General features: G+C 44.6%; 3 protein-coding genes across 8 annotated transcripts in view; 2 read left to right on the top strand and 1 right to left on the bottom strand.

Annotated features, from left to right (window-relative positions):
- syne1b (spectrin repeat containing, nuclear envelope 1b) overlaps positions 1-8334 on the top strand; it is an 83966-nt gene extending 75632 nt beyond the window's left edge. For 5 of the 6 annotated variants that reach the window (XM_086126936.1, XM_086126939.1, XM_086126937.1 and 2 more), the window contains 9 exons: positions 174-271; positions 1116-1242; positions 1429-1640; positions 2340-2540; positions 2623-2751; positions 3529-3741; positions 3900-3995; positions 5695-5753; positions 7085-8334. In XM_086126936.1, the coding sequence (XP_085983062.1) occupies positions 174-271; positions 1116-1242; positions 1429-1640; positions 2340-2540; positions 2623-2751; positions 3529-3741; positions 3900-3995; positions 5695-5753; positions 7085-7325 (1376 nt within the window). In that variant the 3' untranslated portion in view covers positions 7326-8334. The remainder of the gene's footprint in view (positions 1-173; positions 272-1115; positions 1243-1428; positions 1641-2339; positions 2541-2622; positions 2752-3528; positions 3742-3899; positions 3996-5694; positions 5754-7084) is intronic. The other variant, XM_086126940.1, reaches the window with a different exon arrangement.
- Positions 8335-8918: 584 nt separating this feature from the next.
- Positions 8919-14290, top strand: rmnd1 (required for meiotic nuclear division 1 homolog). Its single transcript, XM_086126942.1, has 12 exons — positions 8919-9469; positions 9910-10352; positions 10435-10540; positions 10749-10824; positions 11008-11047; positions 11448-11548; positions 11639-11745; positions 12388-12452; positions 12559-12635; positions 13332-13452; positions 13537-13653; positions 13732-14290. The coding sequence occupies exons 2-12, from the start codon at positions 9945-9947 to the stop codon at positions 13762-13764; spliced, it is 1251 nt and encodes a 416-aa protein (XP_085983068.1). The 5' UTR covers positions 8919-9469; positions 9910-9944; the 3' UTR covers positions 13765-14290.
- A 3-nt stretch (positions 14291-14293) lies between these two features.
- Positions 14294-26177, bottom strand: akap12a (A kinase (PRKA) anchor protein 12a). Its single transcript, XM_086127811.1, has 5 exons — positions 26082-26177; positions 25094-25184; positions 17636-25003; positions 14531-17548; positions 14294-14442 (listed from the first exon to the last, which is right to left on the bottom strand). Exons 1-4 carry the CDS (start codon positions 26175-26177, stop codon positions 14541-14543), a joined length of 10563 nt encoding a protein of 3520 aa, XP_085983937.1. The 3' UTR covers positions 14294-14442; positions 14531-14540.
- Positions 26178-27748: the final 1571 nt, after the last annotated feature.

The raw sequence follows: 27748 nt of genomic DNA, 5'->3' as shown, positions 1-27748 counted from the left end.
ATCACCATGAAAAGGTCTATCAAACCTCTTTGCATGTTGTGCTGCCTCTTCGATGGGCGACGGGGACGGCAAGTTAAGCGTCACGTGATCCGCGCACAGTGTCTGGACTGAAAACGGTACACGTAGCGCCGGCGTGATGACGAGCAGCGTGCGTGAACGTTGTGTGTCCGCAGGGGAAGCGGCCTCGTCTGGCCCGCCGCCGCCGGCCGACGGCAGCCGCAGCCGCACGCGCGCCGCCGCCGTTGAACTGGATGCCTCCTACATGGGATATGTACGTTTTGAATTTTCTTCACCTAAATAGTCATCATGGTTGCGTTCTTGTATTGTTTTTGCGTTTTGTTTCTTATTTGGGTTGTTGTATTTATTGTGGAATGAAACAATCAAGCCAATTGTTTGATGGAATGCATATGAATGATGCGACGATTCCGTTCCTTCACAAGATACATTATGATAAAAAATGTGAAATGCATACATTTTAAAAACCTTTTTAGCTTGTTGTTATATTTTATTTGATTATTCACGGAAATAAAATAGGCAGAATAATTTACTGTAGCTTTAAGAATGCCATTGCTTATTATATTAATATCATAAGATTTATTGATAAATATCAAATATTTTTTTATAACAAGCAAATATTTAAACAAAATATCTGTGATACATATATTTAGTAATCATCAGTCATTACGCAAAAAAAGTATTCTCTGTAATATATAATTTGGTCAAATAGAAGTTTTTTTTTCTTTACCGTCTGATTTGTACTGGATGCCCTTTTTTTTTTTTTTTTTTTTTTTTTTGACTGAAATCATTCATAATTTATATGTATCCATTCATTATCTGAGAGCCGCTTTGCCTCAGGATGGTCGTGTGGGTGCTGGATGGATCCTACGCCAGCCGTCTTCGGGCAGGAGGCGGGGCACACCCGCAACTGGTTGCCAGCCAATCGCAGGGCACCAATAGACAAACAACCTTTCACGCTCACAATCGGACCTCGGGACAATTTGGAGCGATCACTTAACCTAGCGTGATTGTGAAATCACCATCGTCGTTTGGGATCGTCAACTCTTCTGACTTCAAATGTTTATGTCAGTCGCGACTCTTTCTTGTGCGCGCTGCAGATGCGACTGTTGGGTGAGTGTCGCGGCAACATTGACGCCGTGAAGAGGATGGGCCACGAGTTAAAAGAGGAAGAGGACACGGCGGCCGGCCTGGCCAATCCCGGCGGCTCCGAGTGCCAAACGTCCGGTGAGTCCCCCCCCCCATCACTGCTTCGACGGCGTTCGAAGCCCCGCCATTTTTCCTCGTCAAAGCAAGTCGAGTTTATTTATATCTGCGCGAATCACAAAAGGGTCTCAAAGGGCCTTCACAAAGTCGCAGTTGACAAATAAGTGCATCAGACCCCCCCGGGTGAATTTGCGGGTTCTGTCGCAGGCGTGATTGAGCGCTGGGAGCTCCTGCAGGCTCAGGACCTCAGCAGGGAGATTCGCACCAAGCAGAACCAGCAGCAATGGCGGCAGCTCAACTCGGATCTCAACAAGATCTGGACTTGGCTGCGGGAGGCGGGCGACGAGCTGGAGCAGCAGCGGAGGCTGGACCTCAGCACCGACATCCAGACCATCGAGTTCCGCATCAGGAAGCTCAAGGTGTCACGTCTGTGTGGTACTCGGTTCGGGCGCTCGGCAAATAACTGTCCGTTATGGAGCACGGAAGGAAGGAGGCATCGTGGGGGGCCTTCACGTTCCCGTATGTGTCGCGTCACGTTTCCAGCGCGTTGACGACTCGTGAGCGCATACCGTACGACATGAACAGCAATGTGGAGGCTGGAGGGAGATTTACGTTTTCGAGCTTGAATTATAGTCACTATTTTGATTTTGTGTCAGCTAAAAAAAAGTTTGGGTTTTTTTTTTTGCCCACTGTAGTGTTTTCTTGCTTCAATAACCCGACGTCAAAAAAAATAAAGCACTAAACATCCCACCGCATCGTGCGACTGCAGGAGTTCCCCAAATGTCATCGCTCTATTCATAAACGTACGTTACATGTGTTGACAACGACACTAATTTTTACATTGTATTTTCTTATTGTCTGTACAGTGTCCTTGGGTGGCATGAAAGGCGCTTTTAAATAAAATACATTATTATTATTATTGAGTTTTGCCATAACAACTTTCATATTTAAATAGGCCAAGTAAAAATTTGGGATTTGAAGCTGAAGTGAAGAAGCCTTTTGGATTCTCGATGAAACATCGTCAACAACCCAAAAAGTCCGGTCGCCTCCATCCAGCAAACGTGACGACGATTTGTCCTTCTCCCGAGTTGCCTTAAACGGGGCCGACGTGTGTCCAGGAGCTGCAGAGGGCTTGGGACAAGCGCAAGGGCATCGTGCTGTCCATCAACCTGTGCAGCGCCGACTTTGTGCACTCGGACACGGACGAGTCCAAGGAACTGCGGGCCAAACTCAAGGACATGAACAACCTGTGGGACAAGCTGGCCGCCTCCTTGGACGAGTGGAGGTCCTCGCTGCAGGGAGCCCTCATGCAGTGTCAGGTGGGTCAAGATCGTCTGTTCTTCGGCGCAAGTACGGATAACAAAGTATTCGTACTTCGTTGTCCACCGATCCCGCAAGCAGGACTTCCACGAGATGAGTCACGGTCTCCTGCTGTGGTTGGAAAATATCGACCGCCGGCGCAACGAGGTGGTCCCCATCGACCCCATTCAGGATAGCGACACTCTGCAAGAGCACCATAAGTCACTCATGGTATGGGAATCGAGTCATCTTTTCTTCTGGAGACAAATTCCTCTTGGCCAAATAATTTGGAACACTGGGTTTTTGTGGCATGGCTTCTTGAGACTTTTTTTTTTTGGAGTGGGGGGGTCTACTCATGATAGACAGGTCTGACAAGTATCGACGTCAGACTGGCCCTAATGGCTAAATTATTATTTAGTGGTGCTAGCCAAAATGGCCGCTTCACACCAAAACGGAAGACTTCCTGTGTCTTTTTGGACAAATGTTCTTGAGATTTTTTTCAATGGGTCTACTCGTGATAGACAGGAATGCTGAATTTTGTGTTTCTAAGACAAATTGGCCTTACCGGCTGAACTAAAAAGAATGAAATACAAATACTTGACGATGGTCCTAATCCAAAATGGCCACTTCAAATCAAAGAGGAAGACTGTCTATGTATTTTCGCACAAGTGTTCTTGAGACTTTTTTGTGGGTCTCAGTCATCATAGATGTCTGACAAATTTTATGTTGCAAAGAAAACAGGCTTTTGGAGCTGTTTTTTTTTTCTTCTTACTTAATTGTAGGGTCCACTCCCAAGCTAAACCACAATGACAGACTTCCTGTGTCTTTTGGGGCCTTTTTTTTTGTGGGTCTCCTCATGATAAACACGTCTACCAGCTTTCATTTATCGATAAAGTGACTTTGAGGGCTGACTTTTCAAAAATATTCTCAAGTCACGCCAGTGAGCCAACATGGCAGTCGTCCCGTGATCTTGCTCGGCTCAGGCTCAGCTCTGACTTGCGCTTGCAGCAAATCCGCCAGGAGCTGCTGGACTCTCAGCGGAAGGTGGCCTCGCTGCAGGACATGGCGCTGCAGTTGCTGGTCAACTCGCAGAGCGGCGACTGCCTGGAGGCCAAGGAGAAGGTCCACGTCATCGGCAACCGCCTCAAGCTGCTGCTAAAGGAGGTCACCCGAGACCTGAGGGAACTGGCCAGGATCCTGGACATGACCAGCAGTCAGCAGGTACACCAAATCCGAGATCCCCGGAGAGGCCCATAGAATGGACGCGTACAAATGACTACTTTCCGTTTCGCCATCTTGATGACATTTTTGACACTGCGATACATAGAGGCTCTCATTTTTGAAGTACAGTGTGAGTTTTGTGTGTTGTGTTTCCTCAGGATCTGTCATCTTGGTCGTCTGCGGATGATTTGGACACGGGATCCGGCTCGCTCAGTCCCGCCTCGGGGAGGAGCACTCCGAGTCGGCGGCGATCGGTAACGTATACGCCTGCCTCCTTCTGCTCCTCTTCAACCCCACCAGGACCTCCGCCGCTAGAATGCGGTCAGCCCCTTTCACACAAAGTTGACGGGAAATTTCAGAATTGGGACTGCAACAGAAGATCGACCCGTGACTCGGCTGTAATTTTGTAGCGAAAGCCAACATTTTTATCATGTACGAAAACAAACGAAAAATACCTGTAACTAAAATTGAAAAAAAAATCCATGTTCCTTGGCGCAATAAAATAGAAAACCCAAAAAATAATTGAAAGCTACGTCTAATTATAATGATAGCGAAACTCGTCTGTCACTTACGATAACCCATTTTAAATGTATTCATTTCGGAATTGCTGGACATTCCTCCAGAAGAAAGAAAGTCAAATAGTCGTTTGAGAATTGTTTGTTTACTTTATGACACGATACCTTATGACATTTTCGCTTTTGTCTTACGCTTGACAAAGACTTCAGATAAATTGAAAAAAAAAACGAATACTAAACCGAAAAAAACTCAACTAAAACAGAAGCATTTTTTGAAAAAAAACCTGCTCAAAAAACTTCTTCAGACTATCTGAATTTCAGAAAGCCAAGTTAAAATAAAATAAAAAACGACGATAATGGAAACAAACAAAAAAAAAAACCTGAACTATAATTATGCTGACTTTCCTCAACATTCTAAAATTGTGAAGATTCACGCGGGCTTCCCTTTTGCCACATTTTGCAGCCTTCTTCCCAAAGGGATGAAATTCATTTTTTCCCCTCCAAAGAAAAAGCTGGGCAGTGTGAAAGGGGCTCTCCAAACACCTGCATCCCACGGAAGTAAAAAATGCACCTCCCTCCCATATTCGGATCTTTCCTCAACTCCTCTACCGCACCTCCACCTCTCCTCTCACTTCCCAAACTTTTCACGCATTCATGACTCGTGCAACGCACCCAGCGAGAGAGCCAGCAAACTGGATTTTCTTTTCCCTTCCTTGACTTCCAACGTCATACCTCCTAGCGTGTGGGCGAATCTTTTTTCCCAGTCAGCCTCCCTCGGAACTCTTCCTCACTCTAGTTTGGATCCCAGCAAATGTCTGCTTTTTAGTGCGGCAGTGTTATATTTGTCATTTGGAAAAATGGACCGTCTCACCATGATGTCACTTCTACTTCCGGGTGGCAAAAGCCGTCTAGTGGTGAGGGGTGTCATTACTGTTTTTTTGGTTTGTTTGTTTTCTCAACCACCTTCATTTTTGTGTAAAGACTTTCATATATGAAGTCAGTTACTTCCAAGATTTGAATTTCAACAGGTAAAGACTATTTTCAAAAGAATTATAGCTGGCAATTCCAAGCGAGCTGCGAACCTTTCCCCCCCCCCCCCCCCCCCCCCCCATCTTTTTGCCTTAAATTTAGTAGTCCAGGTCAGTGGCAGCCAATCACTTTCTGCCACCCGGAAGTATCCTTGGCGCTACTCATTGACAATCGTTATGAATAGATCTCTAAGCATGGCGATGTGGCCTTCACATGGCTGAATGAACCCGCCATCATGTTTTGTTTTTTTCTGTGGCTGCTCGCCTCTCATCTCCTCTGCGGGGGGGTGGGGGGACGTCGGTGTCATCGAGTGGCTTCTGTCTTGATTTGCCTGGACTGAAACTTTTCTTTTCTTTTATACCTCCCTGCCCCGCTTCCATTCTTCTACCGACCCGTTCATTGCAAACAGCGGCGGGGCAAATGTAATGTGTCACAGCGTGGAGGCCCTGTGAGCGGTCCGCAGCACAGGTACATGGTTCTGTTGGTTGCTAGCGCACTCGGAAGATGATGGAAGTCAGCGGCCGCGCGGATTCCGGAACAGGGCTTTCTAACCTTTATTAAGCCGAGCCAAATATAGCGCGCAACACCAAGCAGAAACGCCGCTAATAGTCACACGTTGACTTTGGAGTTTACAGTGAAACCTGACTATTCACAGGGGATGGGGACGGAGCCCTGCGGCACACCGCGAAAACCAGCAGATTGACGTCTCCCCCTGAAAGCTTGGGATGAGCCATCGATTCCACTCGGGCGTCATGCACATACAGTATGGCTCAACTCACTTCTGCCAAGGTGCCACCAGATGGCACCAAAGCAATTCTGTTATGAGTGAATAAATGCATTTTTTTCACCGATGAACAGAGGATGGCATAAAATAACTGCCAACAGTCAACCTTGCGAATGCCAAACATCAAATATGCCAGGGTTTACTGTGATTCGTTTGTGAACACGCTTGACTTTTGATTTTTGACAACTTATGTTTCATCAGATCGATCCCCCCCTTAGTTTTTTTCCTCAGTATTTTTAAAACTTGAATTTGATTTGATTGATTGATTTCTTTGGGGGAGAGGGGCGTTACCCCCTTTTCACGATTCACGGGCCGGCCTGCTCCCTATCCCCTGTGAATCGTCAAAATGTGTGAATACTCAAACACTGACATCGACAGATGAAAAAAGATTTGTCATCATAAAATTATGTTTTCCAGATGAATCAAGTGCACTTGGATCATTTCTTGCTGGGTTGGGAATCCCTATTTTGCGTGATCGTGTCAGTGAATTCCATCATCTTCTGCAAGTCTAGACGCTCTTGTGTAGGCCGGCTGACCAGCGTCAGCCCTCCCTTCCTGGTTTTTAAGGAATTTCTGCTGCTTAATAACCAGCCCCTAGATTCGCCCCCCGAAGTGTTGTTCTCTCTCGCTAACAGCATCAACAGCGCTCCGCCACTAGTGGGCGCACTTGCCCCTATCTGCCCTTCTTTCTCTCTCAGCCATCAAATGTCTGCAATGAACAACACAAAAGGCTGCCGTTTCTAACTTTGTGACTTCTTCTGTTGCTGTCTCTGCACCCCTCTTCCGTCCCCTTTTTTCAGTCATCGCCGCTCGTCATTTTTGAGGACTCCTTCCGTACATGATGGTTGTCCACTGTTTTTTTTTAAAGCCTGCTTTTTCTGTGCTGGTTTTTCTTGCAAAACTTCAGTCTTGCCGTATTCTGGTCAGACAGAAAACATATATGAGACTTTTTTTTCCAACTTTTACATCTGCGAGATGTCCTTTTTTTCCGAATGTAACCTTTGCTTTTTGGCAGGTGTCGCAGCGCCGCTGGGTGCGCTTCCTGCCCTTCTGACGCACCGCCGCCACCTCGAGGCGCTTCCTTGGCCCGGCGCGTCCTGCGAGTGGCGCTGCCCTTCCAGCTGGCGCTCCTGCTGCTGCTGCTCGTCGCCTTCCTGCTGCCCTTGTCCGAGGCGGACTACTGCGCCCAGTCCAACAACTTGGCCCACTCCTTCTACCCCATGCTGAGCTACACCAACGGACCCCCACCCGTCTAGAAAGCGCAACTGACACCAAAAAAAAAAAAAGCACCCTTTGCAATGAGCTGGATTGCTGCAGAACTGAGTCGTAAATTGTGATCTAATCAATCCATGTGACGCGACTGGAAGTGTCGGTTCAAGGCATCTGCCCCGAGGTTATCGTTCGCGAAAACAAACAAAATCACGACAACTGGAACTGGAAAAAAATATTTTTGTGAACTGAACGCAAAATGGAAAGAAAAACGATAACGAACTGAATCGGCATTATGTGTTTACCCAATGAGCTAGGCTAGTCGCAAAAAAAAAAAAAAAAAAGTGCTTTGTTTTGGTCTTGGTCACTTTGTTTGGTCCAGAAGCTTTTTAGGTCGATTTGGAATCTACTTTGGCTCTGCTGGATTTGAAATTTGATTTGGGGGGTCTAGATGACGATGAGATGACATTTTACAACCACTTCATGTACAAGTGCAGGTCATTCTAAAGGGTTCACAAACTTTCTTGGAACTGTATGTGACATGACTGAAACTGCTGTTTGGAAGGACAGTAATGGGGTCAACATTTAGGCAGTAGTACCCACGTCAAAATGAATACAGGTAATAATCATGTGACGAGCGGAGGAATTACAAAAAAAAAAAAAACACACACACACACCAAAGTAAATGGCTGAAACACAGGCTGTGATTTTTCTTCTCATGATTCTACTTAGTAATGCTTAACACAGTTGCGTGTTTTTTTGTTTTTTTTGTCCGCATGCAGTTCCACATCCCCACCAACAATTTTTAACCTGACATGCTGAGATTATTTTTTAAGAGAGCCGCCGTCAGGGCGACGTGGGTCGTTTTATTTTTACAACATATCAAATACTATAGAGCCAGATAGAAAGTATTGTATTTTTTTGTATGCTTACCCGGTGTCAGATGTGTAACAAAGTGTGGATGATCGTGTGTGTGTGTGTGTGTACTGTATATAATGTTTATGACAAATGTATACGCAAGCATCAGAAACAATGAATGCCAAATCTCTATTTTGATATGTGGTGCGTTTTTTTCAAGGAGGTTGGAGTGTCTGAGTGGGAGAGCGGCGGAAGTCTCTCTCTCTCTCTTTCTCTCTCTCTCTCTCTCTCTCTAATGCATTTCTTTTGAAACTAGGTTAGAAAATAGTCATTTATTTTTAAAACGGTAGCAGAATGTACTATTCACCTTGTTTTTCTGTATTTCCAGACCAGCACATGTTCTCTATTTTGAATAATGAATATTGTAATGTATACATTGTCAATTATTTTAAAAGTGTAGCCGAAGAGCAATTGTATTTTACATTAATTTTAATTTTACAGAAGCATATCACGCTTGCATTTTCACAATTTTATATGTATTTTTTAATTTGATTAGTTCTTTTAATTTGCGCCGGAATCAAAATGCAATAATTGCAATCAGTATACGAAATACAGAAGCGAGGACAAAAACTCTATATGAATCTCAAATATTGAAAATATATATATATATTTTCTCATTTAGTTTTGCACTCAATACAAAAGTAAGAAAACGAACTCAAGGGCATATATATATATGTGTCTGCCGCCCCGTGTTCGGACTGAAAGGCTTCCTTAGCTACGGGCTGACTTTGCGGCATTCATCCTGCTTACGTAGACATTAATTGAACTGCAAACCAATATGACTCAAGACAAACTAATACATCAATAGACTGTGAAGTGGAGAAAATGTCAATTGATGCCAATGAAAGTTTGTGGTATTATTCACTACGCGCTCGACTATAATACATGCTACGTTGCTTGTCACGTCCAGACAAAACATGACAGAATATAAATTTTTATAATGTGACTTTTGGGGGGGGGGGGGGTATTCCGTGACTAAAGAAAAACTACTGTTAATTTGTGTTTTAGCCTTGGGTTACACTTGCACCTGCGAGCTAGGAATCGGGGTTACACTTTAAGGCTATAATAGGAAGTAACCTCGAATAAAAACTTTATTGACACCCCAACACGTCGTTCCCAGATGGTCAAGTTTGACAGCGGGAGTTTTGTTCATTTTGAACGTTTACGTTTGAACGCGTAAACGTCGTTTGGTGACGACAGTTCGTCATGATTTCCTCGTCAAGCGAGCCAATTGCTGCTCGGCGAGCCATTTGCTGCTAGCCGCGTAATACAGGTAGCGAGCCGACCACCGTTTGTATTTCAAGCGTTTCATTTAATTGTCACGCCTTGCTCACCGGTTTGCTGCTCAGTGGGCCAGTCCGTCATTGGGGGACATTTTCTGTGCTCCTCCATCAAGTTTCAAATGATCAATGAATGAAATACGGAAACATGCACTTGTGCAATTTGTTATTATCCTGAGACGAAATGTGACTCTAGCTGTAGCAAGAGTGGATCCAAAATTCTATTTAAAATACCAAATAGCTCTTCAGCATCTCTAAAATGTACCCCCTCCCTCTTAATGACCATCTTACGCATTATTTATGATTTTTAAAAATGGTGGTCTTGTTTGTTGATGTTCTTTATTTTAATTGTTTTTGTTGATTTAGTTTTTTCATAGAATTTAATTTGATTTACATTCTGTATTGAAATAAATGCATTTGTATTCCCATGTAGTGTGTGAGCAAGCGGCCGGAGGAGAAAAACAAAACATGCTTCTGCGGACTTGGTGGGATAAACTGGGAGCTGCCAGGAACTTTGTTACCTCAGCGTTTCCTTTTCATCCGACTCAAGCACCCAAGTTTGAGATTAAATTCGGGACTCAGCCATGCTCCTCTGCTCTCCAGACGACGAGGTCCTTCAACGCACCTCTGCTCAAGCCAGAACCTCCAAGCCACTTTTTGTCACCTGCGTTCAGTGGATTCCAAAGGCCGGGCTGCATTTTTTCAATGGATTTTCAACACAGGAGCAATCAGAAGCGTTTGTACGCATCAAATCTGGTCAAGTCTGTTTTAAAACCCACCTTGAAACCAGTGATAGCACCTGGGAAAAGAGTTCCAAAAGGGCCCAGAACCAAACAACCCTCCAGAGCTAATCAGCCTTTCCTAAATCAGGACATGGTGAGTCAGACTTGCATGACTTTGTTCATTCCGCTCGTGTGTGCATGTGTGTGTTAGCATTCTTGTGTGGTTGCTTACCCAGGACATGATGCAATGTATAGCCTTCGCAACAGCAGACCAGTACAATCTACCGACTCTCAGCGTTGACCTGACGCAGCACGGCTTCCATGAAGTGGAGTTCCCTCGAGGTAAGACCGCACTTGGGGGCCTGCATACAAACTGCAACCCCCCCCCCCACCCCCAAAAAGCCCTGAATGATTGCGCAGCTTGAAACATTACCGTCATCGCCGGAAAAAAAATTGCACAGATTTAAGTAGACTATTTAAAAACCTCCAAAGTTAAAATTGTTTTTATCTTCCTTCACTTGTCGTCTGGGGGGGGGATGTCACATTTCAGATGCCTCCAATGTGCTGGTGATCCGTTCGGACGCGAGCGCCAAAACAGACGACAGCTCTTTCATCTTCTTCTTCAGGTGGACTCGCCACATTTATTTTCATCACTGTTGCATTTATTTTATTTATTTTTTATTTTTTTGGGAGGCACTCAAACTTTTGCCATTGAGGAGGACAAATGGAAATGTTATTGAAATATATTTTTGCATACAAATGTTTTTCTCTCCCTCTTTTTTCATGTATGTCCATTTTACAATTGTCAGGGAAGGCTCCGTGGTTTTCTGGAACGTGGAAGAGAAAATGGTAATGAAAACACCATCTCATATTTTCTGTCATTCATGCCAGATGTGTACACACATACACACAAAAAAAAGTCAGTATCACATCTCGGTCTTTTGTTTTGATTCAAACGCCGGCTGCATCTCACATTCAAACTATATTAACTTTTTTTTTTTTTCAATGTAAAATATTTTATGGTCTAATGTCGTTAAATGAAGCAAATTTGGCAAAACTTGACAGAAATCTTGAGGACCATTTTAGTATTATAGTGTTGAGTTGTTTTTTTTTCCCTCAAAATAGTGTTTAGCAGTCTGCTTTGTCACTCAAGCAAATCAAAGAAATGACTAAATGAAAAATCTCCCAATTTTAGCAACCCTCATCCTGCTGCCGATAATACGTACGCCCAAACTTTTTTGATTATCAGCTGAAGAAGGTGCTGAGGGTATTGGAGCGTCACGAGAGTCAGCCGTACGAGGTTGCGCTGGTCCACTGGGAAAACGAAGAGATCAACTACATGTATGGCGAGTGAGTGAATCCACATCGTATTGAAATCGTTTTGTTGAGTTTCCCACCCCACCCCCCCAGTTTGTGATCGTTACGGCTGGCTCCACGCAGGGGAAACACAAAACTGGAGCATGGCAACTTTATTTTGAGCAAGCACTCGGAGGAGCACGACGCCGTTCTGGAGAAGTTTGCCTTTTCCAACGCTTTGTGTTTGTCAGGTGAGACGTGGCGCCGTACGCCACCCGCCAAATCAAATTGAAATCATTCCCACAGCCTTGATACTTACTGAGGAGCTGCGCGCAGCCCTTTCTTACCATATTTTCCGCACTAAAAGGCGCACCTAAAAAGCCTTCCATTTTCTTCAAAGCTCACTGCGCGCCCTAAAATCCGATGCGCCTTGTGTATGATCATTACGGTAATATTTCGACCCCAAAATGGCTCCTTGCTAGAGACATGCTTCCAACGCAGATTTCAAACTTAAGGCGATCGGTTTCGCAGTTGAACACGGAAATAGAGCAGCGGCAAGAGAGTCGATGTTATAACTCTATAATATACTCTATAAATCAGGGTGTAGTGTAGTGTTCTGTTGGCATTTCCTTGAGCGTAGCTCCATCTAGTGGATGCATTGTAGATTGCGTCTTATAAAGCCGTGCGTCCAATATAGGAAAAAAATTACAAAATAGGCCATTCATTGAAGGTGCGCCTCATAATCCAGTGCGCCTTTTAGTGTGGAAAATACGGTAATGTTTTTTTCCATTGAAAAAACAAACAAACAAACACCAAAAACGTATTTTTTGGTTTGAGTAAGTGGTGTTGAACATGTGCTCTCTTTGTCTGTTTGTGTCACTTGGTTGCCCCAGTGAAGTTGGCCATATGGGAGGTGTCGCTGGATAACTTTGTGGAGTCAATTCAGTCAATCCCCGAGGTACGCGTCGCACACCTTCAAGCCGCCTGGTGTGAGGGGAGGTGTGTTGTGGCAGCAGTCAAGCACCTCCTTTTTTTTGTTGTTGTTGTTTTTTTTCCTCCCCCAGACGCTCAAGTCGGGCACAAGAGTCAAGTTGTCGTCAGCGGAGGTGATGCAGAAGATCGGCGAGCTCTTCACGTTGAGGTCAAACGCCGTCAGGCACTCCGCAAGTCACACGCACGCACTTTCGAGGCTCCTTGCAGGCACAGTTTGAAAATGACATTTTAAGGGGAGACAACGGCGAGAAGTGATCAAATAAAACTTCCAAATTAGATGCATTTGAAATCTTGATGCCAATGTGGAAGATTTCAACCCGCTTCTTGTGTGGTTTACATCCTTGGCCACTAGCGATGATTCTGATGCTGATTTTTCAAAAGCGTATTCAATGGAAAATAAATTAATGCATTAATTAGATAATGGCGGTTTTATTTAAATATACAGATTTTAGTTGTGGCACTAAGTTATAACATTTCTTCAATTTATTATCGATATAAATTTACATTTATTTGAATGTTTTCAATCGCTTTTTTAAGTCAATGAAAAGGATGCAAATTGTAAAAAAAAAAGTGTATTTTTTTACTTTTATTAAAACATTTTCTAACATTTATGTGAGCTTGTATAAAAATGATCCATTCCTCAACCGGGTTCTCGTAGCTTTTTGAAATTAATTAGAAAACACTGATTGCATAATAATCTTTCTATTATTTACATCTTTTTTTAAGTAATTGATAGTTGGACAAAAACAAATAAAAAATGCAAACTGTATTACGTGGATGGCTTGGAGTGATGGGTCCGGTATATGGAAAGTGTCGGTTGAAATGCCGCCGTTGCCGTCGCCAGACATTGCATCAACCTGAGCTCCGACCTGCTGCTCACGCCCGACTTTTACTGGGACCGAGAGAACCTGGAGAAGATCTACGACAAGACCTGCCAGTTCCTCAGCATCAACCGCAGGGTCAAGGTGACCGGAAAAAAACACAAATCCGGATCATTGCAATTGCGCTCGCGCTCACTCGGCGCGATGTCGCTGGCCGCCGCTCCGCAGGTTGTGAACGAGAAGCTGGAGCACTGCACTCAGCTGACGGACCTGATGAGGAGCCACCTGAGCGAGAAGCACAGCCTGCGGCTGGAGTGGATGATCGTCATCCTCATCACCATTGAAGTGAGCGGCCGCCGCGCGTCGTGTGCGCAGACGGGACACGCGACAGCTCCGCTCCCATCTTGTTTCTTTTTGTCGTAGGTGTTGTTTGAAGTGGTGAGAATGATCTTCTGAGTGGCGGGGAGAGTCTTCAGACATACACGTACTGCGTTCGGGTACGCTCCGCGACCTTGTGCGCAGCCAACAGCTGCACTTGTGAGCTATTCTGGCTTCGCAATGGCTGGCTCAGGTGTGAAAAAGACGCCGCGTGGGAGTACCGCGCCAATCTACACAATTCACGGAACTCCTGTAAACAATGACTGTCAGGCCTTGCTTTCTCACAGAAAAAAAACACATTTACAGATGACTGGACTTATTTCCTTTCATTCTTTTGTTGCATAACCACCATTTGTGGCATCAGCACTTGTCTCACGGCATATCGATGTAGCTTATACAAACAAGAAAAGTGTGGAGAGAGCGCAGGGCTGTTCCTATTTGGAATCATGATAAACACATTCAACTGTGTGCAACCCCCCCCCCCCCCCCAATAAAAAGGGTCAATATGGTCAGTATCTGTGCTCTTATTCTCACTTTTTCTTGTTCGAGTGTAATATAGGGAATATACAATGCAAGTGTCTTAATAAATCGCCACCATCCGTAATCTCTTGTCACTTTGCAATTCATGTTTTAAATGGCATCTAATAATAATAATATTGATGATGCGATGAGTACTGTAATCCAAATCAGGCCGCAAATCACCAGCGATCATCAGGGTATCCTCCTCCGCTGTGATTTTCTGGCTATCGAAGCAACCTTGAAATAAGGGAAAAAACAACAACACGGTCGAGTATTTTCATGAGGATGCAAAATATTTAATAGAAGAGAATAAACAGAAACATACCCGCCTAATCTCACTCCATTACTGCTGCACTTTCCAATTTAGAATTGTCGAATGCAATGGCAAAATTATCGCCTTCGCTCTCACTTTCAGCCCCGGAGTCGGTGTCTGTCATCGGCTCGGACTCCGCTTCATGCACCGTTTTTGTTGGTCGGTTGAGGTCATGCCGTGGGCTGGCATCTTGAGGCGACAGCACGTTTGTTTCCCCAGGAATTTCGATTTCTTCCTTTGCGTCCATCCATATGTCCTGGTCGTCCTCTGCTTCTTTTATGGGGGCCTCGGTTTCTGGTCTCTCTGCAGTTTGTAATGTTTCACTTGTCTGTACGTTTGGTGTTTCCTTCGCTGTGGCTACATATTTTTCGACTGGTTCTATGCTCTCTGCTGATTGAATTTCCTCTATAACTTTTACTGTTAACATTGGTAAGATTTCCTCGGCTGCTCCTTCTGTCTCAACTGTTAGGAACCCAGAATCCAAATGGACTGAAGATCCCGTGGTCACTGACATGTCAGTGGATTTCAATTCATGCACCAGTTTGGAGGTCTCTTCAATCCTAACTGCCTGTTTTTGTCCGTTGACAGGCTCTGTTGGTAATGAGACCATTTCCTTTTCTGGAGCCTCCTTAGTTTGCTCTGTCTGTTTCTGGGTCTTGGTGGACTCTTTTTGGGGTATAGAATCTTGGCTTTCTCTTGTTTGAACAAATTTCTCCAACAGCTCCGCCTGTTTCTGGTTCTCAGTGGACTCTTTTTTGGGTGATGGCACTTGGACATCTCTTGCTTGCTCGTGCTCTTCTGTTAGCTTCATCTGTTTCTGGGGCTCATTTGACTCTTTTTGGGCTATGGGCTCTTGTGTCTCACTTGCCTGAAAATATTTCTCTTGAAGCTCCATCTGTTGCTGGATCTTGGTGGACATTTTTTGAGGCAGAGGCTCTTGGTTTTCGCTTGCTTGAATAAGTTTGTCTTTTAGCTCCATCTGTTGCTGGATCTCAGAGGACTCTTTTTGAGGCAGAGGTTCTTGGTTTTCGCTGGCTTCAACAAGTTTCTCTTTTAGTTCCGTCTCTTTCTGGATCTCAGTGGACTCCTTTTGGAGTGATGCCACTTGGATATCTCGTGCATGCTCGAGCTCTTCTATTAGGCCCATCCGTTTCTGGGTCTCTGTGTACTCTTTTTGAGGCAGGGGCTTTTCATTTTCGCTTGCTTGAACAAATTTGTCTTGTAGCTCCATCTGTTTCTGGGTCTCAGTTGACTCGTTTTGGGCTATGGGCTCTTGCGTTTCACTTGACTGAAAATATTTATCTTGTAGCTCCATCTGTTGCTGGATCTCGGTGGACTCTTTTTGGGGCAGAGGCTCTAGGTTTTCGCCTGCTTGAACAAGTTTCTCTTTGAGCTCTGTCTCTTTCTGGGTCTCAGTGGACTCCTTTTGGAGTGATGCCACTTGGATATCTCTTGCCTGCTTGTGCTCTTCTGTTAGCCCCATCTGCTTCTGGGTCTCTGTGTACCGGTACTCTTTTTGGGAAATGGGCCCTTGCGTTTCACTTGCCTGAAAATATTTATCTTGGAGCTCTGTCTGTTTCTGGATCTCAATGGACTCTTTTTGAGGTGATGGCACTTGGATATCTTTCACCTGCTCATGCTCTTCTGTTACCTCCATCTGTGTCTCTGTTGACTCTTTTTGGGCTATGGGTGCTTGTGTTTTACTTGCCTGAAAATATTTCTCTTGTAGCTCTGTCTGTTGCTGGATCTCGGATGACTCTGTTTGATGCAGAGGCTCTTGGTTTTCGCTTGCTTCAACATGCTTCTCTTGTAGCTCCATCCGTTTCTGGATCTCACTCGGCTCTTTTTGGGGTGATGGCACTTGGTTTTCTATTGCCTGCCTATGCTCTTCTAATAGCTCCATATGTTTCTGGCTCTCACATGACTCTTTTTGGGAAATGGTGTCTTGTGTTTCCCTTGCCTGAAAACATTGTTCTTGTAGCTCCGTCTGTTTCTGTATCTCAGTGGACTCAGTTTCTGGCAGGAGCTCCTGGTTTTCAATTGCCTGAAGCTGTTTCCCCAATAGCTCCGTATGCTTCTGGGTCTCAGTGGGCTCGTTTTGGGGTAATGGCACTTGGATATCTCTTGCCTGGTCACACTCCTCTGTTAGCGCCATATGTTTCTGGGTCTCAGTTGACTGTTTTAGGAGTATGGGTTCTTGTGTTTCACTTGGCTGACAATATTTGTCTTGCAGTTCCGTCTGTTTCTGGATCTTAATGGACTCTTTTTGAGGTGATGGCACTTGGATATCTTTCGCCCGCTCATGCTCTTTTGTTACCTCCACTTGTTTCTGGCTATCGGTGGACTCTTTTTGAGTTAGGGGCTCTTGGTTTTTGCTTGCCTGAACAAGTATTTCTAGTAGGTCCGTCTGTTTCTGATCTTCAGTAGACTCTTTTTTGAATACTGGCTCCTCTGTTTTTGGCTTCTGACAATTCTTCTTGGTCAGTGCTGCAGAATTTTGTATCCCATCTGGCTCTTCTGGGAAGGAGGGCTTTACAGTTTGTTGTACCTTAACATTTTCCTCAGGTATCCCTGTCTGCTTATGGTTGTCCACTGAAACTACTGAATCCAGTGCCAGAATGGCCTGCACACTAACCTCACTTTGCTCTGTTGTTTTAAGAGAAGCAAGGGGGTCTAGTAGGGACAGTGGTTCTTCTGTATCTCTTTGGGATAGTGGTTCTTCTACCTTTGGGATCTGCAAATCCTGCTCATTTGTCATTATGTCTTGGTACTCTCCTAGATCTGTTTGGGATAGAGCTTCCTGTGGCTGAACTCCTTTCTCAGTTGGATTTTTTTCTTTTTGACTGTCAGCCGGCTCCATCTGGTGGAAGGAAGATTGCGCTACAAAGGTTTTATGACCTTCCTTGGTTGGCTCTGGGTCTTTATGACTATCTTTTGAGGTACAGGGTTCCTCTTTTGCTACCGGTGCCTTACCAGCTTTATCAGTTGCTGCCATTGACTCCTCTGCTTGCAGGGCCCAAATGCTGTCTTCTTTTTCCTCCAAACGCTCTTGAAATTGGGGGACCTCTAAACATTGTGGGGTAGCTTCTTCATGTAATTCCTCTGCCAAAGTCTCACTTATGCAAGCATGCTCCCTGTCTATTAATTCCGTATTATCATCAATTTTCCCAAGTTCAACGTCTCTTGCTTCTTTTAAGACTGTTTGCCCCAAGGTCTCAAGTTGGTTCTCCTTTACATGTGGAACGATCTCATGACACATCACTGCATAGTGCTCATGCATGACGTCCTCAACACCCAAGGTTGCGGAGAGAAATTCATCCCCTTCAATATTTCTGTTACCAATGTCTATGACTGCTTTTTCTCTTATCCCAATCTCTGACATCTCATCCAAGCTCCTCTCTGCCTTTGTGGTATTCATTTGGACTACTTGTACTTGAATGCTGTGGTTGGCCTCCATCACTGTTGCTGGCGCATACATCATCACAGCCTCATTGCTGATCCGTGCCATCTCTGCCAAGTCATCAGTCATCATTGGTGATTCATTCACAGCAGTTTCTGTGGATTCTGGGACTAAAGATCCCATGAGGGGTTCTTGCTTGCAAGATGGTGTCCTAATCAGATCAGGTAGTGCAGTTGAGACTTCTTTAAAACGGCACATGGTCATTTGAGTCACCAGAGCATACTCGTGTGTAGCAATTGTCGCCTCTACATTTGGTAGATCACAGTTTTCTCCCGTAGTTCTGTTTTCCACATCACTTGCACGTGCCTCAAGTTTGACTTTGTCTGCAAGAGTTCCACAAACGTCAGGGATTTCTTCAAAAATGACATTTTCAAGACTCTGGTCGCAATTTTTTTCCTCCTGGTGTAAGCATATATGTGCTTCTGTGACTTGTAGTGTGCCATCTTCCTCTCCCTCTTTAGCATCTTGCAGTCGGTCATCAGCTGTGATCTCTGGTTCCAAATTATTCTGCTTATCTAAAGCCTGATCCGGTGGAGGCTTGGTTTGATCTACTTCCGAAACAATTTCTCTCTCCGTTTCTGGTTTTGGAATTTCCTCTTCCAATGTTTCCTTTGAAAATGCTCGAGTGATGCTTTGTTGAGTGATCACCAGTCCAGACATAGCCACCCCCTCCACTGTTTCTGTCTCAACTGGAGGAACTTCTTCCGGCTCTTGGACCTCCTCCCTTACAGTTAGCAGTGCTTCTGTTTCAGCACTGTATTTCATTGCTTCATTCTGGTTATCGTTACTTTTCTTCGCCAGAGTACCCTCTGTCAAAATGGTTACTTGCTTCATGTTTGTGTTCCCTGGCTGTAGAGTTAATTCAGACATTGGCTCTGCACCCTCCTTGAGTTCGCCTGGGAGGCTCTCCTCTACCAGAATACCTTCTGTTGTTTCTTCAGACTGAAGTAATTCCACATTGGCTTCTTCTGATGCTAAGACTTCAGACATTTTTATGTTGTCCGTTTCATTCACTGTTTCGTCGTCTTTTTCCTGTGGGTCCACATTCATTTCAGTTAGCGCAACCGCCTCCTCTTTAACTTCAATTGAAACTTTTCTCTCGTCAGCAATATCTTCCGTTGTTGCCTTTCCCTCTTCTGCCATAACTTGGTCTGCATTCGGTTCTGTTTTGATTACATCCACTGCTTTCTGGTTACTCTCTGCTTGAACTTCAGTCAACCGCATTGTCTCCTCTTTGAGTTCTTCTGTTATCTGTATTTCTGCATTGATGGTTTCTTCTGCCACAACCGAGTTGGTTTGGATTGATTGTTTGGATTGTGTTTCCTCTATTTCTTTCCCTCGTTCAATTTCAGATGCACCCACTGCCACCTCATCATCTTTTGCTGACTCAATAATGGTTTGAAGCTGCGGCGCCATCTCCTCCCCGCATTCTTCTGTCATGTTTTTTATTGGATGGGTGCCTTCTCTTACTTCTTTGTGGTCATCTGATTTTGCACATGTTTCTTGTACTACTTCCCGTTCAGGACTAAGGTCAGATTTGGCCTGCTGGTCTGCGCTTACTAGTTCATCCTCGGTGAGAGGCGCAGGTCTGTATTTCGCTTCAGCAATCAGGGCTTCTTGTGCAAGTATACTTTCTGATATGTCTTCCGCTTTAACTGACAGGTCTCTTCCTTCTATGTCTTTGTCTTCTTGTACGATTTTAATTTGAGTGTCGTTTATAGTGTTTTGGTCTTTTGCTGTTTCCTCAGCGTCAGTTTCCGGCAGAGGCACGTTGTCGTCTTTCACTTCTTCCCCTGGTTGGTCTTCTCCATGAATGTCTTCTTTGAGTTCATCGTGTTGGACGTCAGCTCTATCCGATTCAAACTGTGTTTTCGGTGTTGCTACTAATACTTTTTGTTCCTGAATAGATTTAATTTCAGGTCCAACCATTGCTTTGTCCTGAGGCAGTCCCGCAATTGTCTTGTTGTCTGCTTCTGCTTTATCTGATACGAGCGATGTTGCTTGTACAGCTTCTATTTCATCTGCGGATGTCTCCACGGGCTCCTTTGCGACATCTTTGTTTTCTGGTTCTATACTAATATCAGTTAGGAGCTCAGTCATCTCTTTGAGTTCACTCACAACCTTCTCGGAAAGCATTTTATCTTTGTCAAATTGAACACTATGTTGTTGCAAAGCCAGTGCTTCTGTCTGTGCTCCTGAAATATCAACAAAATTTAAGATGGGTTCAGATAAAATATCTGTTGTGGGCTCCATATCGATCGCGGGAAGGTTTTGTGATGTTACTTTGACGTTTTGTTCCTCCAAATGCATTGTGGCTGCCTGTAAAGTGTTTTGCTTTGCGCTTGTTTCCTTATGGTCGGTATGATCAATTGTTTCTGGTTCTGGTGCATCAATTATTGATTCTGCTGTAACACCTTCATGTAAATTTGTTGTGTTGTCTAGTGTGTCACTTAACCTTTGCAACTCATCCACAACAGGAATGTGATCCTCGACCTGAGGTTGTTTGGCAGATTCCACCAAATATCTCTTGCCTCCATCTCTACGTTCATGTTCTGCCATAGATACGGGTTGTTGACTGTCCACTTCGGAGGCTTTGTTTTCACCTTGATTGGTTGCCAAATCTTCTAGATCATCTTCTGCACCAACATCTTTGCTTTCGGACAACTGCTCTGAAGGCTCGCCTTGGTTTACATCTGTGAGGCGGTCCACAAATTCATGGATTTCATCGATGCTGTCTAATTCATTGACGTTGTCGTCTGACTTGGAAAGGTTGGTTTCTTTTGTTTCATCTGTGGTTAGTTCCTCTGTGTCAAGCTCCTCAGTATCAACTTGAGTTATGATATTCTCAGAGTGAAACATTTCCTCAGTAGCTATTGTAGTGTCAACTTCCTCGGTAAGAACGAGAGAACTGCTTTCCTTGGATTCAAAGTCCTCGGTTGGAATTGGAGGTGCACATGCCTCCAAGTTGAGCTCCATGGTCGGAATGAAAGGTGTCATTTCCTCGGTGTCAGACTTGTCAGTCGGAATTAAAGGCATACTTGTCTCTGTCTCAGTCTCTTGGGTCGAAATGAGAAGTGTTATTTCCTTGGTGTGAAGTTCATGGATAGGGAGTTGCGGTGTAAATTCCTCTGCGTTGAGCCCCGCTGCAGGAATGAGAGTTGTGATTTTGTTGGTGTCGAGCTCCTCAGTGAGAAATGGAGTATGGATTTTCTCCATTTTGAGCCCCTTGATAGGAATGGGAGACGTGATCTCCTCTGTGTCATACTCCTTTGTAGGAGTAGGAGCTCTGATATCCTCTGTGGCAAGCTCCTCGGTCGGAATGGCACTTGTAATATCATTGCTGTGCAAATCTTCTGAATAAACTGGGGGAGTTATTTCCTCGGTGTTCGGTGTCTCTGTAGGTAACAGAGGTGTCATTTCCTCTGTCTCTTGCACCTTGATAGGACTGGGAGTTGAGATTTCCTCCATGTCAAGCTCCACTGAAGGAATTGGAGGTGTCATTTCCTGGGTGTCGAGCTCCTCGGTAGGTATGGGACGTGCCCTTTCCTGGGTGTCAAACTCCTCTTTAAGAACGAGAGGTGTGATTTCCTTTGTCTGAATTGGGGTTCTGATATTCCCAGTAGTAGTTGAAGTATCTGTGTCGAGCCCTTCTGTAGGAACGGGAGATTTGATTTCCTCGATCTCGAGTTCCTTGGTAGGAATGGATGGGGTCATTTCTTCAGTGTCACGTGGTGTGATGTCGAACTCCTCGGTAAGAATTTTGGTTTGGATTTCCTTGGTGTCAAGCTCCTCTGCAGGAATTGGAGCTGTAATTTCCTGAGTTTCAAGCTCCTTGTCACAAATGGCCGTTGTGCTTTCCTTGAGGTTCAGCTCCTCAGTAGGAATGGGAGGTGCCACTCCCTGGGTGTCAAGGTCCTCTTGAAGAATGGGAGGTGTGATTTCCTTTGTGTTAAGCTCATCGGTCTGAATTGGGGTTCTGATTTTCTCAGTAGTAATCGGCGTATCAGTGTCCAGCTCCTCAGTACAAGGAGCAGGTGTGATTTCTTCAACCTCAAACTCTTCTGTAGTTATTTGGGTCTTGATTTCCTCGGTTTCAGACTTCTCTGTAGAAATTGGAGCTGTAATTACTTGGGCGTCTAGTTCTTCTGGAAGAACGGGACATGTGATTTCCTTTGTGTTAAGCTCCTCAGTTTGAATTAGGGTACTGATTGTCCAGGTAGTCATTGTAGGTATAATTTCCTCCACGTTGAGCCCTTCTGTAGGAATGGGAAGCTTGATTTCATCAATGTCGAGTTCCTTGATAGGAATGGAAGGTGTGTTTTTTTCAGGCTCGGTACAAGTAGGAGTGATTTCTTCAGTATGGAGCTCCTTGGTATGAATTAGGGTTTTGATTTCCTTGGTGTCAAGTTCCTCAGTAGGAATTGGAGGTGTAATTTCTTGAGCTTCAAGCTCCTTGGCAAGAATGGCAGTTGTGATTTCCTTGATGTCGAGGTCCTCGATTGGAGTGTGAGTTGTGATTTCTTGAGTGTCAAGCTCCTTTGTAGCAATGGAAGGTAAAATTTTGTCAGTATCATGCTTATCTGTAGAAGTGGTTTTGATTTCCTTGGTGTCAACCTTCTCTGTAGTTTTGATTTCCAGGGCGTCAAGTTTCTGTGAAAATGGAGGTGTAATTTCCTGGATGCTGAGTTCTTTGATAGGAATGAGAGATTTGATTTCCTTGATGTCGAGCTCTTCGGTAAGAATTTGAGGTGCCATTTCCTCATTGTCAAGCTCCTTGGTAGCAATGGGAATTGCGACTTCCTTGGTGTCGAGCTCCTCTGTAGAAATTGTTGCCGCAATTTCCTGGGTAGCCAGCTCCTCGGGAGGAATGGGAGGTGTGATTTCCTTAAGGTTCAGCTCCTCAGTAGGAATTGGAGTTATTTCCGTGATTTTTTTTACTTCGGATAACTCAGTTCCATCCATCGCAGCTTCCATTTCATTTACAACCAGATCTGTCCTGGTGATGGGTGCCTTTAATTTTTGGACTTCATGTCGTTGTGAATCCCCCGCAAATGTTTCAAGTGCGTCACGTGAGACAGAACTAACCATTTTGTCTGAACACAACGAATCTGCCACCGGCATAGTGGAGATGCTCTCAACAACCTGCTGCATAAGCTCTTTCGTTACCGTGACTTGGGAATCTGCCACAACCGGTGTGGTAGCACCCGATGTTGTTTGTTCTGACCGTTGGGAGAGCCCAGATATCCTCTCGCTATCCTCGGCCAGGCTCATGTCCACAGGATATGATGGTGCGGTGACGGCCTCTGAGGTGCTCTCGATCAGATTGTCTGCTTTGGTGCTCTCCGTGAACTCACCTTCCTCAGGAATGTCGCTCAGTGCGTTTCCATTGAACTCTGCGAGGTTGGCCAGGTCTTCATTTGTGGCCTCGTTTCCTTCAGTCTGCAGATTATCCAACAATTGGGCTGCCTCTGTCACCTCAGGAACGATGTCTTGGTTGAGATCAGCCTCTGTTTTTGTGGCTGGCTCCCTCTCTACAACACTCTCTTTTGGTTCTGTCTCAACAGTGTCATGATTGGACAAGGGAACAGCAGCTGGCATCTCAGAATTAAGGTCACTTGCACCGAGCTCCTGATCCACTTCACACAAAGGTGTTTGTTGGTCTTTATTTGAGACAGACTTAGATTTGTCAGACATAATTTGAGTCGAAAGGGTGTTTTCTTGATGGCCGTCACGTTCGGACCTGCGTTGCCTTTCTCCCGCAGGCTTGGCTTTCCTTTTGGGACTCATCAGTCTTTTGAAAACGGTCCAGGCTGACTCTACGTCGCCTTCAGGTGGACTTGCGGCTTCCTTGGGGGTAGATGCTAAAACGTCAGCATTGTTCTCATAGTTTTCTATTGCTTCTGCAGGATTAACATCATCAGTCGGTGTTTCGTGATCAGAGTCGAACGGTGTCTGAATTCTTGCACATAAAATGGCATCCCAGGAAACAGCTGAATCTTTGCCATCACCCAACCTGCACTCTAATGTGTCATCTTCTTCTTTGCTTGGCTTTGGGGTTTGCACATCATCATTGTTCAAGGCGGACCTGTTCACACGCTTTTTGGGAGATAACAGTTTCATAAAGACGGCCCACGGGCTCTCCTCTTGCCCCGCCACCGTTGTTTCTGTAGGTTGTGCAGGTCTTTGTGTTTTATCATTCTCTGCCATGTCAGTCGGTGAAAAAAGCTGGTCCGAATCATCGCTAGACGGTTTACAATCTTCACCCTCAGACGGTTTTAAATCTTTTTGCCTTTTCAACATCATCAGACTCGAGCCCAAAAGAAGCCTCTTCAGAGGACTCGACGGAACACCCTCGATCTCTTTGGGAGCTTCAGGCTCGCTTTTCACGTCCGCCGATGGATTTTCTTCCTGGTCGCCATCTGCTAATGTTACGGCAATAATTTCTGTGTCTTCCTGTTCGTCTTGTGTCATTTCTTTCACAGTGTCTCCGACTTCCTGTAGAACAAGCTCTCTTGTCGTGGTCTTGTCTTTCAAGGACATACTCTTTTTCGCCAATCTGGCAAAGATTCCCGTGGTGAAAAACCTTTGAATGGGTGACATAGTCACATCCTCTTTGGCGCAAGAGGGAGACGAAAGATCCTGTTCAGATGGAGTGTCGAGGTGTGTCCACTCTTCGTCAGGGAGGTCGGCCTCATTCTGGGAATCTTCTCGGACGGTTGCTCCTTCCTCGGTCGGACGACTTGAATCCTCATTTTGACTCTGGCGTGCTGCGTCCGCTTGGGTTTTGTCGTCATGGATTTGGTCAGCGGTGTTTTTGGAGTCGTCTGGGCCATCTTCTTGGTTCCCGCCGTGAACTCTGAAGCCTCGTTTCAATGTAAATTTCAAACCAACTTTACTGAGGAATGTTTTCAAGCTCTCATTGATGTCGTGTTTTGCTTCGACCTCAGTCACGTCGAAGGATATGTCTTCTTCATTATTGGCTTCTTTGATTGACTCCTTCTCGATCAGCATCTCCAGCCCGTCAGCTTCAAAAATGATAGCAGGGAAGGAAGGCACGTTAAACCACGTCAGTTATTTGTTTAGTCGGACTCCTTTTTAGGTGGGTTACTGCCTACCTTCGGCATTAGTGTCATCCTCACGACGACCATTGACTTCCACGAATGAGGTGCCTGGTTTTTCAGCAATTTGCCCCTTGTTTTTTAGAAGCTGCGAAATGAAGCACAAAACCTCCAAAAGTGAAAAATTGTTTCTTGTAATTGCAGTCCTCATCGTGACGTTACTCGATGTCAGTGATTTTGAACAGGAATGAGGAATTTCAAAGTAAATACGCAAAAGAATTCAGCACAGCATCCAAACACAAAAACCAATTTCATGTGAAGGAATGCAAGTAAATAACTGTCATTTGACCTCTTAATCCAGATGTAATTACGGAGTTCATACTGTTACTATTTTTGGTTTTGGGGGCGTTAAAATATTACTGGCTAACTAGGTTAAAATTCTTCGACATAATAGCAAATGTAACCATTGGAGGAATAAAAGAAGAAAAGAAAAATGACTTTGATTGTCAAGTCAACTGTATTTATAGAGCACTTTCAAACAGCCATCGCTGCATACAAAGTGCTGTACATGGAGCAATTCAACATGCACAATAAACAGTAAAACAAATCGGTAATGTGTTGAGCCGATGCAAAGTGAGAGCAAAATCAGTATTCCTGATACTTTTTAATGACGAGGTAAATAATGACATCGTGCTGTCTCTATCTGTATGAATTTCCTTCGTCTTTCAGTGTTTTTGTTCCCCCAGACACACAAAATGTTTGAGGTAAATGTTTTTTTTTGTGTGTGTGTTTGTTTGGGGGGGGGGGGGTTGCGCAACATTGTCAGATTTGGACAGAATTATCACTCAAGAAAGAATTGAAACAATTTTACGGTAACGTTTTCATGGGCTAATTAAAATTGAGGAAACTTGAGGATTTTTGTCCTCAAATGAACTGTGCGAAATGATTCCAATTGGAGTGAGTACTCCACCACAAATCCATTCGCCTCTCTGGCCACCACTTTTAGTCAGTACAGAGGAAATTTTGAACACATTTGAAAGTGTACCTTCTCGTCATCAGCGTGTTGGACATCCTGAACGCCGCACTCTGCAGCATCCTGGCCCGGCTCGCCTTCCTCATACGCGGACTGCGTGTCCCCCATTTCTCACACAGCCAGACGCCTCACTTTTCCCATCAAAAAACAACAAAATGAAAAACTGCTCCAAATGACTCGCGGGAAAAAAAAATCCCTGAGACGAGTGGAGCGGCGGTGGCAAATGATGCAAGTTGGACGCGCCAAAGTCTTTTTGGCCCCAGCACGGGGAGGGAGGGATTGGGCAGGAAGAGGAGCAAGTGTGCTGCGGGGTCACATGAAGCAGTGAGCTGTCACGCTGCTCTTTGCTGTCGTGATGTTTTCTCAAAACTTTTGTCCACTCTTAATGTTACAGATAACCTGTGCAGCTTAAAAAAAAAAAAAGCATCTTTTTAAGAGGGGAAGTCAAAATAACCCAGATGAAATGATGTGGTAGCACAAGTGTGCACACCCTCATACAACTCAACTGTATTTATAGAGCGCTTTGAAACAACCACCGTTGGATACAAAGTGCTGTACATGGAGCAAAAATAATTCATTAAATCACAATTCAAAAGCATGTAGAAATTTGAGAAAAACTTGGGTTCAGTAGTCCATTTTGGAATGCGAACGTAACGACAGAATGTGGAATTACATCCATTTAGATGTCATTTACGTGTACAAATGTACTTTATCGTGTTGATTTTAAGGTTTATCTTCCAGAAACAACCACAACATCTGTGCTTGCAATCCTCATTTCACATCGCGGGACCAGTCTTGTTTTTCATATTTTTCTACGTCCGGCCGATGACATGTGACGCGGGTGGAGAACGCCGCCGCGCCACAGTTACACGCTCGTGCAACCGTGTTTGTCTCGATCTCTCATGATCGTTTTCAATCGCATTAGTTGTGTTTTTGCTGCAATCAGGCCTGATCGCGCCAGTCAGTTGACTTGCATCAGGGTCGGACACAAAGCCAAGTTTTGGTGGCCTTGTCAGAACCGGCGCTGGCCCCGTCCGTATATTATAAATACAGTACGTTGCGATTTAGTGATTATTTCATATGTTGCCGCCTTAAACCGGATTATTGAAGCCTTTTAAGAAAATATTGTTTGATTGTGTCCATGTTTTTTTTTTCCCCCATGTGCCGTGAATATTGATAATTGAGTGGGAGTGTGACTGAAACGTATTCGTTCAGTTAGAAATTTGGGCCTGTGCTGCTGAACACTAAACTGTGCTTGGGTGGAATGAAGGGCAACAGGTGGACACACAGGTTGCTTGCAAATTAAGAGCATTTCAGTGTTCTGCCTGTCGCAGGAACATCGCTGGCTTCGATGCGTTTGACAATCAGTGTACTGTGTGCAGGCCTTCTTTCTTATGTAGCCCGACAACTTGAAACACGTGGTCCAAATTAAAAAAGCTCACACTCTATGTGTCCAAGTGGGACTTTTTTTTTTTTTTAATTACCTCGTTGCCGACCCCATGGCCAAGATCTCAACTCAACTGTATTTCTCGAGCACTTTCAAACAACCATCGCTGCATACAAAGTGCTGTACATGGAGCAATTTAACATATACAATAAACAGTAAAACAAATCGGTAATAAAGACAGTAGATCTCTTCAAAGGTGCCCGACGCTTCACAGCTTGGGAAAATGCAACCC

Source organism: Hippocampus guttulatus, chromosome 13 (genome assembly GCF_054856545.1).
Source record: "Hippocampus guttulatus isolate MCC_2025c chromosome 13, RoL_Hgut_1.0, whole genome shotgun sequence".
NCBI lineage: Eukaryota > Metazoa > Chordata > Actinopteri > Syngnathiformes > Syngnathidae > Hippocampus > Hippocampus guttulatus.
The sequence above is the reverse complement of the archived record's forward strand: the minus strand, read 5'-3'. Positions and strand labels throughout refer to the sequence as shown.